The sequence below is a fragment of the Megalobrama amblycephala genome, linkage group LG17, assembly GCF_018812025.1.
Source record: "Megalobrama amblycephala isolate DHTTF-2021 linkage group LG17, ASM1881202v1, whole genome shotgun sequence".
NCBI classification, from domain to species: domain Eukaryota; kingdom Metazoa; phylum Chordata; class Actinopteri; order Cypriniformes; family Xenocyprididae; genus Megalobrama; species Megalobrama amblycephala.
This window is the reverse complement of record NC_063060.1, coordinates 26,584,105-26,598,859: the sequence shown is the minus strand read 5'-3', so window position 1 is coordinate 26,598,859 and position 14,755 is coordinate 26,584,105. Positions and strand designations below refer to the sequence as shown.

The following is a 14,755-nucleotide window of genomic DNA, read 5'->3' as shown; positions in this document are numbered from 1 at the left end:
CATCAGGTCATTCGGTACAACCGCTGTAAAACATGGAAAATGTTGTAATATTTCAAAAACTTGTACTAAATATAAAATGTTTGATTGTCCTTTTGTTAGCTAGATATCAGCCTGTTAGCATTGTTTGAAAATATCGTCATTCAGTATAACCAAAATTGCATTCGATCAAACCGAAATTTTGGTTAAACCGAATGACTTTTTTGGTGACAAATATTGTCCATCTTGTAAAAAAAAAAAAAAAATGACAAAAGCAGTGTTAACTGATTATAAAAACCACATAATCTCATTGTTAACACTTAATAAAAATTCAAAATTAATTATATCTCCATTGTTTTTTACACTTTTAAAAACCTTATTCGTCAATGACCCATATATATATATATATATATATATATATATATATATATATATATATATATATAGAGTGAGAGAGAGAGAAAATGCACATTTCTTAAGTTGTATGAATTTATAATTTATATAATTATAGCCATGAAATATATTTTTACTTTTTTTTTTATATATATACAGTTTTCATGATATATATAGCAATGGAGGTCAATTATATCAGTGAGGGTCAGATCATTGTTACAATTCGATTTTAGCCACGTATTATGTTGCCGTTCATAATAGTTAGCAGCCAACTGTCATGTTTTATCTACTCACCAAAGCCAATTTAGTGAATCTTTAATTGAGGCCTCTGAATCCATCTCTAAATAAATGCAGTGGTTTTGATAAGTAGATTTGTTGACTTTCTTTGTGTTCCTGCTGTTCTATTTACATCAGGCATCAAAACTCGTTCTTGTATGTGGTAAATAAGATGATCCATAGCTGCTATTTTTCTCCACAGCAATATTCTCCCTAAACAATGAGCAGCACTGTGTAGTTTGTCTACATATTTTCAGCCTTCACATTTTTTGTTGCCTTACTCTGTCTGACAGCTGTTTATTGAATTACAAAGGGAGGCGCTCTCAATGGGGCGAACGCTTGAGAAAATCAGAGACAGAAAAGCGAGAGAGAAAAGGCCAGTCGTGTTTGCCGTAAAACGAAGCGTGGGCACGAAATGTCACAGAGTCTGTGAAGGAAATGTCTAGAGGCTTGATACATCAGCCCCTCTCGTTTGAATTAAAACTTAATGAGAGCTACTCTGGAGGAGCTCAACCTGTGCCAATGCGTAATTGACACCACTCCCATTTCTGAAACCAAATGAGCTTCAAAAGCGATTCTTTGGTCACGTCTCCTTCTCTAGCCGAGCCTCAGGGTTCGTCTGCTCCAAGATTTGTTGTCTTGTCAAAAAGCAGCAATTAAGCTGCTTTTAAACAGCATGTTAATGCGATAAGCACAAAAACACGGTTGACCTTCTTGCTAGTTTACAAAGAGCTTCTCCAGTCAAGCGGATACATCATTAGGGCTGTTTTCGTGTCGGCCTTTATAACCATTTTTGGTTTCGTGTTGAATTTCGTTTGATTGGGGGGAAAAATAACCTCCAAGGAAGAACAGCATGATTAATATAGAGGTAATTCGGCTTTGTCAAAGGCAGTGTGTCCCTGACGTCTGCTTTGTGTTCTTCGTAGCGACGTGTTTGTGTGTGTGTGTGTGTGTGTGTGTGTGTGTGTGTGTGTGTGTGTGTGTGTGTGTGTGTGTGTGTGTGTGTGTGTGTGTATGCTATGGAATGAGTGGTCGAGGGAGGGGGGGGACTTGCGCTCCTCTTTGCTCTTCATTCTGGCTCGTCTCTCCCCATCTCTCTTCTCTTCTTCTCTGCCGTCTCTTTATTTGTCAGAACAAGGCCCTGAGCAGACTTTAATCTCCCGGTTCCGTGTTATTGCCTCGCCTGCAGCACCTTCATTAGTTGCTAACCCGTGGCACTGTTTGTATGAGACAGCAATGTGTTTGCCATGTGCACATTGATTGTACAAGCTTCCATTGCGAAGTACGCTGCTGCCACCCAGTGGTCATCTTAATACAACACCCTAGCTCTATGTACTGTACACAGGGGTAGAACAACAGATTATAGGACATGGATTTTCAATCGACTTGTCTTTCTTAAATGTGAACTTCTGCAAGCCATTGAATTGAACCGCCACCATTCCTTCAACGACACACCATCACTTTCTCTTCAAAACCCGCCCTCCAAATACATACTGTATCAGCAAACCTGAACGTGGAAGACGATTGATAGGCAGGGAGCATTTTTGGTTGGCTAAAAAAGGGTGGGTCACTCCCCTTTTTTACACTTTTGAGTTTAGGGCTGTCACAGAGACAGGGGTGATTTCTCAAAACACTCCTTTAATTGATATCTGTCAGGTGGTAGGACATTTTATATGTGATTTTCCAAAAGGAAAAATATCAGAGTTATAAATATAGTAGTGTCTTAGTAATATGCTAAATGTCAGTTGCAGCCATTAATAGACTAAACTTAAACTTTTTTTTATCATAGTTGTCACAAAAAATGAGACCTGCAAAATATACATAAAAACAAACGTTGAATGGAAATTGACTGCAATAGGTTTGTTATAAAGGCATAAAATGGACCTAATTATAAAAAATAAAAAAAAATAGCAAGAAAAAATATTTGGGGCCAATGTTGTTATCTTTAACTAAAACAATAAAAGTAATTTTGTTTACTGAAATAAAGCTGAAATAAAATAACAAATATTACATGAAAAAATGGGGGAAAGTTAAAAAAATTAACAAACTGAAATAAAATATGCTAAAGTTGAAGTAGCAAAATGATTAAAACTGAAATAAAAATAAAGTGCATCACAAAAATACTATAAATACCAGTGTTTCCCACAGGTTTGAAATATATTTGCGGTGGTAGCCGTGTGAAAAATCCTCCTATTACCCACGGCACAAAAATGGTCTACTACATGTGACAAACAAATAATGTGTGATTTTCTTTTTTCTTTTCTTTTTTTAAACAGTATTTTTATTTATTGAAATTAATTTTAATTACATAGCATACTATTACATTTAATTACATACTAATATTATGCATTATTATGCGTTGTAAATTATGCAAAATTACAGCATTTAAATGGTTATCCTTTTCCTATGTTCTCCTTGCTGTCATATAGTGTCTCTCTCAGTCTTTCTTTAGTCTTTTTCCTGTGGGGGAGACTACAATAATTTACTATGAATTAAATGGAAATCAAATTAAATACAATTTGTGTAACCAAAATACCAATAATGCCCAAAGGAAAAAGAAAAAACTTAGCGTGTGACTTTTAATTATAAACAAGCCCGAAATACACCAGGACTCTTATTTTGAAATGTCTGTACTATTGCAGGCTGATCCTTCAGATTCTTCCAACCGTATAAAACATTTTATATGAAGGCCATGAAGTAGACTTTGTAATAATTCATCAACTTGAGTTCATTAACAATCGCTTGGCATAAATTTGCGCTTTTCATTGATTGAGAATCACTTTGAAGCAGACTGAAGCTCTGTTGCACAAGCTTGTAGAACGTGCAACAGCGCCCCCTTGTGACTTTGCAAAATGCAGCGCCCGTGGGAATGTTAGCGGGAGTAAACTGTTCTGGCGCACACATAATGAGCAGGTACAAAATGACTAGTTAATTGATCGTGGATGGTTTCATTATCTTGGGCGGATATAAAAGTATAAGAAGATAAAAATAATAAAAGCAAAAATGTGTCTCCAAATATACTTGGGCGGCCATTATTATACCTGGGCGGCCCACCCAAGTAAAGTCTATGTGTGGGAAGCACTGAATACTATATTTAGTGGTTTATATTTAGTAATACTATATTTAGAGCTCAAAAAATATCACTGGAATATGAAGGTTTATGACTGGGCAAGCGCTTTAGGACCCACGTTACTATTTGAAAAGCTTTCCAGCGCTGGGGCATATTCTTCATACCTCGCTTAAAACATCTGAGATGATTTGACAGATGCTATATCTTCTAATCGTGATAACTGAACTCTGGCTAATTTGGTTCTTTAAACGAATTTGCAGATTGGATTAAAATATCTGGATTAAGTTGTCTAAGATTACTGCGTGTTCTCGTGTTCCATGAAAAGGGCAGATGTATCGATACACGAAACCACGATCAGCAATGCAGCGATTGGCTGGAGTCAAGACGGCAATGTAATGACATCATAGAATGAGAAAACACACCTGACGAAAAACTTGACGAATTTCTAGACATTTATAAGGAAACAGCCAAGCGAATAAGTGACAGAAGAACAACATAAATGTTATAATAGATAAATGAAATGTGCACTATTTTTTTTTTTTTTTTTTTTACACGATTACCCAATTATTTAGGCTATAGCTATTCACAATTTCTAGTATTTGTACAGGCAATTTTTTATTTCAATGTTGTAATTAGCAACTAATTTACCTTTGAAGCATATTTGACAGCATTAATTAAAGTTTCTTAAGGGTCCAGATCAAGTTATCTGCATCTCCTGCGCTTCATCAAGCCACTCCCATAATAGCTGTCGCGGTTCAAATTCACAAATGCATGTACGGCATAGACATCTGTACATCATGTGTGTAAGACTCCAATAAAAATTATTACGTAATTATTCCCTCACGAATGAATCTCTCAAAGAGTAAAACTGTCGGTGTCTATATTATGACACTACACGGCATTATAGTATTATTTGCACATTTATTTTTAAATCATTATTATTGTCCCTGGTTTACATCAGGGTAGGCCTACTCTTGTGGGAAAGTAGCAGTGGCTGGGACAGACTTTAAGCGGACTTCACCTCCGCTTAAAAAGATGCAATCTAATCCTGTTTACATGAAATAAGCCTGCTCCCGAGCAGGTTTGAGCTTACGGACCTGTTTCTATGACAGCAAGTCCAGGATGAGCGTCGAAGAACCGAACAATCCAAGATCATGCCAAATCACCATCAGTCAAATCCAGCTAAGTGAGTTAGTGACTTACGAAGAATATGCCCCTGGAGAGAGCTAAGCGGGAAGGTCTGACAACAGACGCGGAGGCTCCTTTGATTCCGCTTCATATGCGAGTAACGCTGGGTTTGAGTGTCATTGATCGTCTGGAGCTGCTGTGCAAACTCTTGCTTGTAATTACTCTTGTGTACTGTACAATCATTTTTTGTGCTTTCTTGTCGTTCGTTCATCATCTGCGCTTTATTTTTCATGAATCATTGTGTTGCCTGTCCGCCGTGATAAACAGACATCCACTCTCGCATTGTGTGTGTAACAGTGGCCACTTAGTGAGAGCTGCGCAAGTAAACCACTGTGCACTGACGACCAATAGGAATGCAGTGTTTAGCATCATCGTTAGTGCATTCACTTCGCCTGCTAGCAGCGAACGGGGTGGGGTTCGAGACCGACTCGGAGCAGGGTGGTTAGGATTGGAGGGTGAGTTTTGGAGGCGGTGCAATGAAGAGAGGGATGGGTTTGTTTGGGTTGATTTCAAATATTAACAATGCCCAACAGTGTTTTTAAAAAACTACTTACCCCACCTTTTATACTATATTAGTACTAAAATGTTCAGCACTTTTTGTGTGTTGCCTGGAAGTAACACTATGTTACTTGACAATGGCTAGAAAACACACAGCTGTTTTTATAGCTGCTGTCAAGGTCATATGATCATTCTGGCATATTTGCTTGTTTTGCATCAAGGTCTCAAAAAATGTTTTTGTGTGTGTGTGTGTGTGTACAGACAGCAGAAGGCCTATATTGCCACTCAGGGCCCTCTAGCGGAGACTACTGAGGACTTCTGGAGGATGTTATGGGAGCACAATTCCACTATTGTAGTAATGCTGACCAAACTCCGAGAAATGGGACGGGTAAGAGCTCGTTCCTCCTTTTAACTTGCATCCTGCTGTTTTAATCAGGGATAAACTCCAATTTTTTTGCCATCCTGCAGGAGAAATGCCATCAGTACTGGCCTGCAGAGCGCTCTGCCCGCTATCAGTACTTTGTGGTAGATCCCATGGCTGAATACAACATGCCCCAGTACATCCTGCGAGAGTTCAAAGTCACAGATGCCAGGGTAAGTGCATCTATCACCTGAAGGACTCTGCCAGAGGGGCATTATTTGTGTTTATTCATATGAATGTCACTCAGTATGGTACTTGAGGGCACCGCTGGGGTGTGTGAGCAATCTGTTGCTGGCGGCGGATGTTTCGCTCTCACATCCTGCAGCTCGCCTTGGACTTTAGAGCTTTTTGGCGAATATAAATAGTGGCAAGGTTATGAATAAGCTTGTAGCTGAGACGCATACACACCCAGTCATACAGCGAACATATGGACAAAGGCTCCCTGCTGCGCGCCGTCTGACTGGGTGGTGTCCAGCTGTTGTGTGCTTATGTGAGAGAGAAACCAGCAGCCTAATAAACCTGTAATTCTTCATTCCCTTCAGGATGGACAATCCAGAACCATTCGCCAGTTCCAGTTCACTGATTGGCCAGAGCAGGGAGTGCCAAAAACCGGAGAGGGATTCATTGATTTCATTGGCCAAGTTCATAAAACCAAGGAGCAGTTTGGGCAGGATGGACCAATCACTGTGCATTGCAGGTATGCTGATCTGTGACTGAACAAGTCTGAAAATATGGATAGAAAAATGTGTGAGGGATAGCATACAGTCAGCTGATCAGCATCACACAATAAACCCCAACATGAAGCAGAGGGGTCTTCCTGGTAACATCTTGAAGGGTTTATTATGTGATAATGACCAACTGAATGTACATTATCCTGCTTATTACACTGCTTCTTAACAAATAAATAAACATTTTAGACAAAAAGTGCATTTAGTTGCGTAGTTCCGTCACTTTAAGATTTTATGTAATGTTTTTTATGTAAAATTTTATGAATAATGAACCATTTGTAATATTATAAATTATTTTTTATTTAATAATAAATAATTGTACACATTCTTACTAATTAGTACTTTTACACTTTTTAAATTGTATCTTTTAATTGAATAATTTGTAAATAGTTTTAATTTAATAATAAACGTTTTTACACATTTAATTTTAAAATGCTATGCATTGAATTAACTTAAAATGCAATGAAAAGTACTTTTTTAATTCTATCAATTAATTTATTGTCATAATTATTTATTTAATTTAATAAACATTTTAAGAAATTATTTATTTTTATTAATAAAAAAGTATTAAAAATATGACTTTTCTTTTTACAGATTTTTTAATTGTATCACTTATTTAATGATTTACCTTTCATGAATCATGAACTTTTAAAAAAAAAATCTAATGTATTAATAAATAAGAGTACAAATTTTTAAATTGTATAATTTAAACATTTTAATAAATAATTATTATGTTTATTGTTTTTTATTTTATTTATTTATATGTATTTATTATAATTTAATAATTTATAATTTCATTTTTACACATTTTATTTTTAATTTAATTTCTATCACAGCCTCACAAACCCCAGATTGGGACACACAGATGTAGTGCATTACACTCAAGACAGCAGTGTTATGTGTCACATAGAGCCTTCACCCTTGTGTAACAGGTGTTAAGTTAACAGATGCTGTTGTTTTTCAGTGCTGGAGTGGGAAGGACGGGTGTTTTCATCACTCTGAGTATTGTCCTGGAGAGGATGAGATATGAGGGTGTGGTGGATTTGTTCCAGACGGTTAAGACCCTGCGCACACAAAGGCCTGCCATGGTGCAGACAGAGGTACTGTCCTAATGCCCAAGCATTATAATACCATTGTCAAATATGCCATTAAAGCTGCTGATTTAGAGCCTTATCATACACCCGGCTCAATGCGACGGCAGGCGTGACACAAGTGTTTTTTGCTAGTTTCAGCTGATGCAGTTTCATTTTCACATCCAGCACCCACGTTGTTTAAATAGCACTCGCGGCCATCTTTTTGCCCGTGGGCATGCTGGTCTGAAAACGAGGTGTGTTCAGGCGCATTGTTGGCGTGTTGCTATTTTGAGGCAACTGAAAATGATTGCTCCATTGACCAACTGAAACCTGGTCTAAAGTCAATGCCGCAGTATTTTTTTTATTATTATTTAAAGGGCGCGTTAGTAATATGCGCCTATAGTCGGGTGCACAATGCGCGTACACTCTGCTTGTTACACGCAGCACACAAACATGCCAAATATTAAAAATAAAAGGATTATAATGTAAAAAAAACATTATTATGTACATAAAGATAAAAATGCCTACATGTCATAATGGATAGTCAGTGCATGTATCAGAATTACCTCTTTGCAGTAATGACGAATGAAATTAGCTAATTATTTGACCAATCGTGGCAATATACACATGTATTTAAACTGACTTGTCAGGTTAAGAGTGTCTATATTCTGCCATGTAAATAGCAATCTGCCATGGTGCAAGTCCCATGATTCATTAAGAGACTAGGTATAACCCTTCTGGACCATGCACTTGGCGCGTTGACCATTTTTTCCATTGTTAATCTAGCAAAAGTGGATTCGGAGACACCCTAAGTGCACCTGCGGCATGCGCTTCAGACCATGCGCTTAGATCGTTAAAATAGGGCCCATATACTAAGAATACTTAGAATTACTGATTGGATATATCCACTGCTTCAACAAAACACACTGTCTCCAACTGCATCCAAGTTGTTTATAGAGCCTATGGAGCGTTATTTCTCAGGACACCTATTTCAGTGGTATCTGTCAAGAACGTTTCATGCGTGGTGTCCCATAAAATCATTTACAGCAGTTTCAACAGGAATTGATATGGAGCGTAAGCTCTCTGTCGCCGTAACTGTGTCATTAGTTAAGGAGGCGAGTGTTTCTCCCACTAACGCATGCTGTTTTTCCCCTGCAGGACCAGTACCAGCTGTGCTACAGAGCCGCTCTGGAGTACCTGGGGAGCTTTGATCACTATGCAACGTAACCACTCCTGGACCACAGCCCTCTGGTACAACTCTTCAGGAGTGCACCAAGTGTTCCTTCTGAGCCACCGTTCCCCCACCCCATCTTGTACAGAGATCTGGGGGGTTGGGAAGGGCAGGCTATCCAGTGGCTGGTTAACCAATCACAGCAGTCCGTTATTGACTGGCACCAAGAGATTGCTTTAAGAAATATAGACAACTCTCTTTCAAGAAGCACCATCTAAAAAAAACTATATTCTAGTTTCTCTTTAGCGTACGCCAACCCACACTACAGTCGAAGGCTACTGGTAGCACTAATTCTTCTCTTTTTTTTTTTTCTTTTTTTTTTTCCCCTTCCTGTATGACTTTTTTTTTTTTTTAAATCATGATTATCATTTGTTATTATTTTAAAAAATTCTGTATGACATTATTGTTATTATTTAGAATATTTGTTGTTTTTTTTATCATCTTTTAACATCTTTTGTCTTAACGGCCTTTTCCGTGGGTCTACCTTTTCCTTAATTGGTACTGTTTTATTTTTATTTTCTATAATAGGTTATTTTAGCACAAGAACATGTATTTTTAACATGTTCCTGATACTAATACCAGAGAACCGCTGTTCTCTAAGCTGCTGATGGTTTGACTTTGTAACATGATTTTACTTTTTTTTTCTTTTTTTTTTTCTTCTTTTTCTTCTTCTTTGTTATGTATAATTGGTCTTATTGGGCTAAAATGAGCGGGTTCACTTTTGGAGAAGCCTTTAATGTTCTGTCTCTGTCTCATTGATAAAAGAAAAATCTCCATCTGTGAGATGTACGCATTTGGGTTTAGTGGTACTAAATAAGAAAAACTTTTGGTAGGGGAAAGCAAATCAACTAATGAATAAAATCAGCACTGTACAGAACTCAGTAGGGGTTAAATGTGATTTGTGAAGAATAAACCTTCTGATTGCAGCGTGTTTATCGTGAGGGACGTTACTGGGAACCGAACGCAATCCTGGCGAAAAGTGCCCCTCGCACCCCGCTTCTCTGTGACATTAGAAGACGTGATATTGAAATGAGACCAATCGCCGTTGGCAACCTGTACAGTATAGACCACTCCCCCGAGGGAGAGTCAGCTCTGTTTAATCAAACTCTTCTTTTTATACAGAAATATATATATACATGAATTTATAATTATGAATAAATATAAATACTATTATAGATACAGTATATATACAGCTTCTGCTCTATTGTCCATAATTCTCTCAAAACGTAATCCTGGACTTTTCTTGATATACCAACATACACGAGAGACTGCTGTGTGTGAATCTATTCATGGTACAAAAGTTATATCTACTGTATTATCTACGCACCCGGGTATTTGGCGGTCTCCTCTGGTGGGATGGGGCAGCACAAAGCAAATTAAAAACACTTCCTACAGGACGTCATTTCATGCCTGCTCGATTACAACCGGCATGTTAAAGGGAGACCTGGCCATACGTTCAGAATATGTTGGCAAGTTCATTTTTACCTTGTGAATGATTAGTGCTGTAGAGGTTCGATCTGTTGTATACACAGTCTGTTTTCTATTTGTTAATAAGAAAACTGGAATAAAAAATGTTGCAGGAAAAAACTCATTGATGTTAATAAAGTTCAATAATTGGTTTTTGTACAAAATATTGCCTCTGTGTGCGTTTCTAGACTGTTCAGTGTGTTACTTGATTTAAGCAGAAGACAAAATGACTGGATGTTAGATGACTTTAACTTTGTAAAGCACTGTAATAACACTCCTCTTAAGATCTCGGATCTGTGATGGCTTTAGCTGTAGTTATCCAGCAGAGAACAACTTGTTCTTTGGCTTTCTGTCATGAAACAAATGTTCAATGAAAAGCAAATAATATTCAGTCAGTTTGAGCACTGGGTAAAAAGGTCCTAAAAATGGAACCAGTGCATTCTCTGTTTTGGTTGAACATTAAGGAGAGCTGAAACCCTTTACAAAGAGTTAATGCCTATATCAGAAGGATGCCAACGAGTGGCTGAAATTTATTTTACAAATGTGTCTGATCGTGTGAATATGGAACGCTGGCTTTATGATCACTAAAGCTGTCAATTAAAGGGATAGTTCACCCAAAAATGAAAATTCTGTCATCATTTACCCACCCTCAAGTTGTCCCAAACCTGTATAAATTTCTTTGTTCTGCTGTACACAAAGGAAGATATTTGGAAGAATGTTTGTAACCAAGCAAAAAAACTCAAAAAACTCCATCCACCACTTCTTTAATATGAGAATTTTTTATATGGACCTGCCATTCAATCACTCTTGCTTTGAGATACATTATATTTTATTGACCAAGGAATTGCAGATCTAATGACACACTGAAAGTGATACTGTAAGCTGATTGGCATTAATGGTTACCTCTGACCATGACTATATAATATGCAAAAGGAGCTTTTCATTTTGCCTTATGTCTTTAAAGGCCACATTTTAGACAGAAGCAAACAATGTTCATTTTATGAACAATGTTCATCTGTTCTTATTGGTTAGTTTAATGATGTGTGGATCCTGTATTGTTGTCATGCTCCTCAATTCATGCAGTCAATAAATTACTCTTTTATTACGGCAGTGCGTGATAGAAAAAGATATATACTTTTACTTTATATGCACCTTGAGTTATGCACAGTAGATACATTGATAAAAAAACAAAACTTAACCTTTTTCAGCTTCATTGTTCATTTTGAATACATTTTCAGGAGCCTCTCATCCTCCCTTGCCTCTTCTGTAAAAGGCATACACTTTAAAAAAAAAAAAAAAGGGAAAAAAATGTTTACTCAACTAATGTCTTCCATTTACCTTTCTTTAACAGTGTTTTACAGATATAGGTTGCACAAAGGCACTATTATTCACTTCTTATGATCATTTTTCATCTTCAAATCCAACATCAATATGGCTATGTCAACCATGCCCACTTATTTTCCTGAGAGTGCAGATCAGTCCTCATCTCCTGAACTATCAGATGAGCTCACCATGGCCGTTGCTGCTGGGCAGTGGTGGGCAATAATGGAGGATTCCTGCCCCTTACCTGAGGAGCCTGAGTATGGGCCACTCAGGCTTCTCAGATGCAACACTGAAGACCACAAAGCAGTGGAGGGAGAAGGAGGAAGCATCTGTGGTTGCTGGGTCTGAGAAAGTTAAGAGAGACGTCACCTCATCTCCAGTCTTCGGTGATGCATCTGGGAAGACCCCACACTCAGGATTCTCAGATGCAACATTGAAGACCAAGAAGCAGTGGAGGCAGAAGAAGGGAGCACCTGTGGTTGCTGGGTCTGAGAAAGTTAAGAAGAGAGACCTCATCTCCTGTGTTCAGTGATGCATCCGAGAAGACAGCATACTCATGATTATCAGATGCAACACTGAAGACCAAGAAGCAGTGGAGGCAGAAGAAGACACAGGGAGCACCTGTGCCTGACAGGTCCACACAAAGAGAACCAGTGCCCACCCTGTCCCAACAAAAAGCACCTGTGCTTGTCCATTCTGATATGGGGAAACTCACCTCATCCCTGGTCTTAAGTGATGCATCTGAGAAGGTCATGCACTCAGGCTTCCTAGATGCATCACTGAAGACCAGGGAGCAGCGAAAAAACCAGAGGCAGAAAAAGACACAGGAAGCACCTGCGGCTGCCAGGTCCCCACCGGGGGCACCTGTGTCTGCTGGGAACCAACAAAGAGGAAAACACAGGATCCCTGAACATCTGATTAAGCTTCTGCAAAATGTCTCTTTTGCACAGGGAGCACCTATACCTGGTGGGTCCCCACAGGGAGCACCCATGCCCTCTGTTTCCTTACAAGAAACACCTGTGCCTGCCTCAAGTTCTCCACATGGAGCACCCATGCCAGACAAGGTTCCAGATAGGCAAAAACAAAAGATCCCTGAGCCACTGAGGCAGGAGCTGCTGCAGCTGCAACTGCAACCTAGAGCTTCTTCACTTCAGGGAGCACCCTTGCCTGAACAGATCTTAAAAAGGCAAAAAATAAAGATCCCTGAGCCGCTGAGACAGGAGCTGCTGGAGCAAAAGCCACAAGTGTCTTTTCTTCAGGTAGCACCCCTGCCTAACAAGATTTCAGAGAAGGAAAGATTAAAGATGCCTGAGCCACTGAGATGGGAGCTGCTGCAGCAGAAGCCTGAAGCTTTTTCTCTTCAGGTAGCACTCCTGCCTAACAAAATTTCAAAAAAGGGAAAAACTAAAGATCCCTGAGCCGCTTAGACAGGAGCTGCTGCAGCAGAAGTCTCTAGCCCCTTCTCAAAAGGAAGCACCTGTCTGTTGCGCAGAGGGTGTTCAGGGTGTCCCTGACAAGATCCCAGAGAGGAGAAATCTGAAGATCCCTGAGCTGCTGAGGAAGAGGCTGCTGCAGCAGAAGCCTGAAGCTTTTTCTCTTCAGGTAGCACCCCTGCCTAACAAGATTTCGAAAGTGGAAAACCTAAAGATCCCTGAGCTGCTGAGATGGGAGCTGCTGCAGCAGAAGCCTCAAGCTTCTTGTCTTCAGGTAGCACCCCTGCCTAACAAAATTTCAAAAAAGGGAAAAACTAAAGATCCCTGAGCCACTTAGACAGGAGCTGCTGCAGCAGAAGTCTCTAGCCCCTTCTCAAAAGGAAGCACCTGTCTGTTGCGCAGAGGGTGTTCAGGGTGGCCCTGACAAGATCCCAGAGAGGAGAAATCTGAAGATCCCTGAGCTGCTGCGGAAGAGGCTGCTGCAGCAGAAGCCTCAAGCCTCTTCCGTACAGGTATCACCCATGCCTACCAAGTCCCCATTGGATGCACCTTTACCCAACAGTACCTCAACGAGAGTGCCTGTGCATGTCAGGACCCTACAAGAAGCAGCAGTCCCTGCCAGGTCTCCACAGGGAGCAGCAGTGCCCGCTGATTCAGCAGCATTGCCCGCCCGGAAAATCATAAGAGGAAAACGGAGACTTACTGAGCATCTGAGGGGGAATTTGCAAAGTGCACCAGTGCCTGTCACCCAGGGAGCACCCATGCCTTCCATGATCCCAAAAGATGTGTCTGTGCATTCTGGGACCCCACAGACAGCACCTGTTCCACCATGTTCCCCACAGTAAGCTCCTGGGTCTCAACGGAAAGTACTTGTGCCCACTAGAGCTCAACAAACTCCACCTGTACCCGAGAGCTTGTCCCCATTACTACAGGGGGGCCCCCAGGGAGCAGCAGTGCCTGCCAGGTCTCCACAGGCAGCATTGCCAACCCGGAAAATAATAAGAGGAAAACGGAGACTTGAGCATCCGAGGGAGAATTTCCACCGGTGCTCTAGATTTAAACAATTAAACACTGTAATAATTTAATCTGGGCTGAGTAACGCATCCTTTTCAATTCATATAACCTTCATATTGAAATGATGTCTAGACTTTCTCTGAGAATCACTCATTAAATCTGCAGCATTACATGATTATGTCTGTTCCTTCATCAGGACAATGTGGGTGTGTCAGCCAACTCCACAGAAAAAAATTCTCACCTAAACCAGACAGCTGAGAGCAGCCTTCAGCCCAGGTCCCACTCCCAGCTGACCCGGAACAGAGCTTTGGTTGGTCCCTCCTTTCTCTCAATTTTACTTAGATACTTAGATTTTACTTAGAACAATTTAACACTTTAATAATTTAACCTGGGACGAGTAGCATATCCTTTTTCAGTTCATATTGAAACACGGTAGAAGTGATATCTCTTTAGATTTTCTCTGAGAATCACTCATTAAATCTGCAGCATTACATGATTATGTCTGTTCCTTCAACAGGACAATACTAGTGTGAACCTGTCACCCAAGCAAAAAAGCAGCCCATGGCATTAAAAGTCAGGGACCAACAGTCAAAACCAGGCAGCTTTATTTTTGTTTGAAGCTGTTTTTTTTGTGTTATTTTATATGAATGAATAATAAAATGTA

General features: G+C 39.5%; 1 protein-coding gene across 1 annotated transcript in view; it reads left to right on the top strand.

The window, feature by feature from the left end:
• ptprfb (protein tyrosine phosphatase receptor type Fb) overlaps positions 1-10,485 on the top strand; it is a 235,675-nt gene extending 225,190 nt beyond the window's left edge. Inside the window, 5 exon segments of the mRNA XM_048162494.1 lie at positions 5,663-5,789; positions 5,870-5,995; positions 6,365-6,519; positions 7,515-7,650; positions 8,782-10,485. Coding sequence (XP_048018451.1) covers positions 5,663-5,789; positions 5,870-5,995; positions 6,365-6,519; positions 7,515-7,650; positions 8,782-8,850 — 613 coding nt within the window. The 3' untranslated portion in view covers positions 8,851-10,485.
• The last annotated feature ends 4,270 nt before the right edge of the window (positions 10,486-14,755 follow it).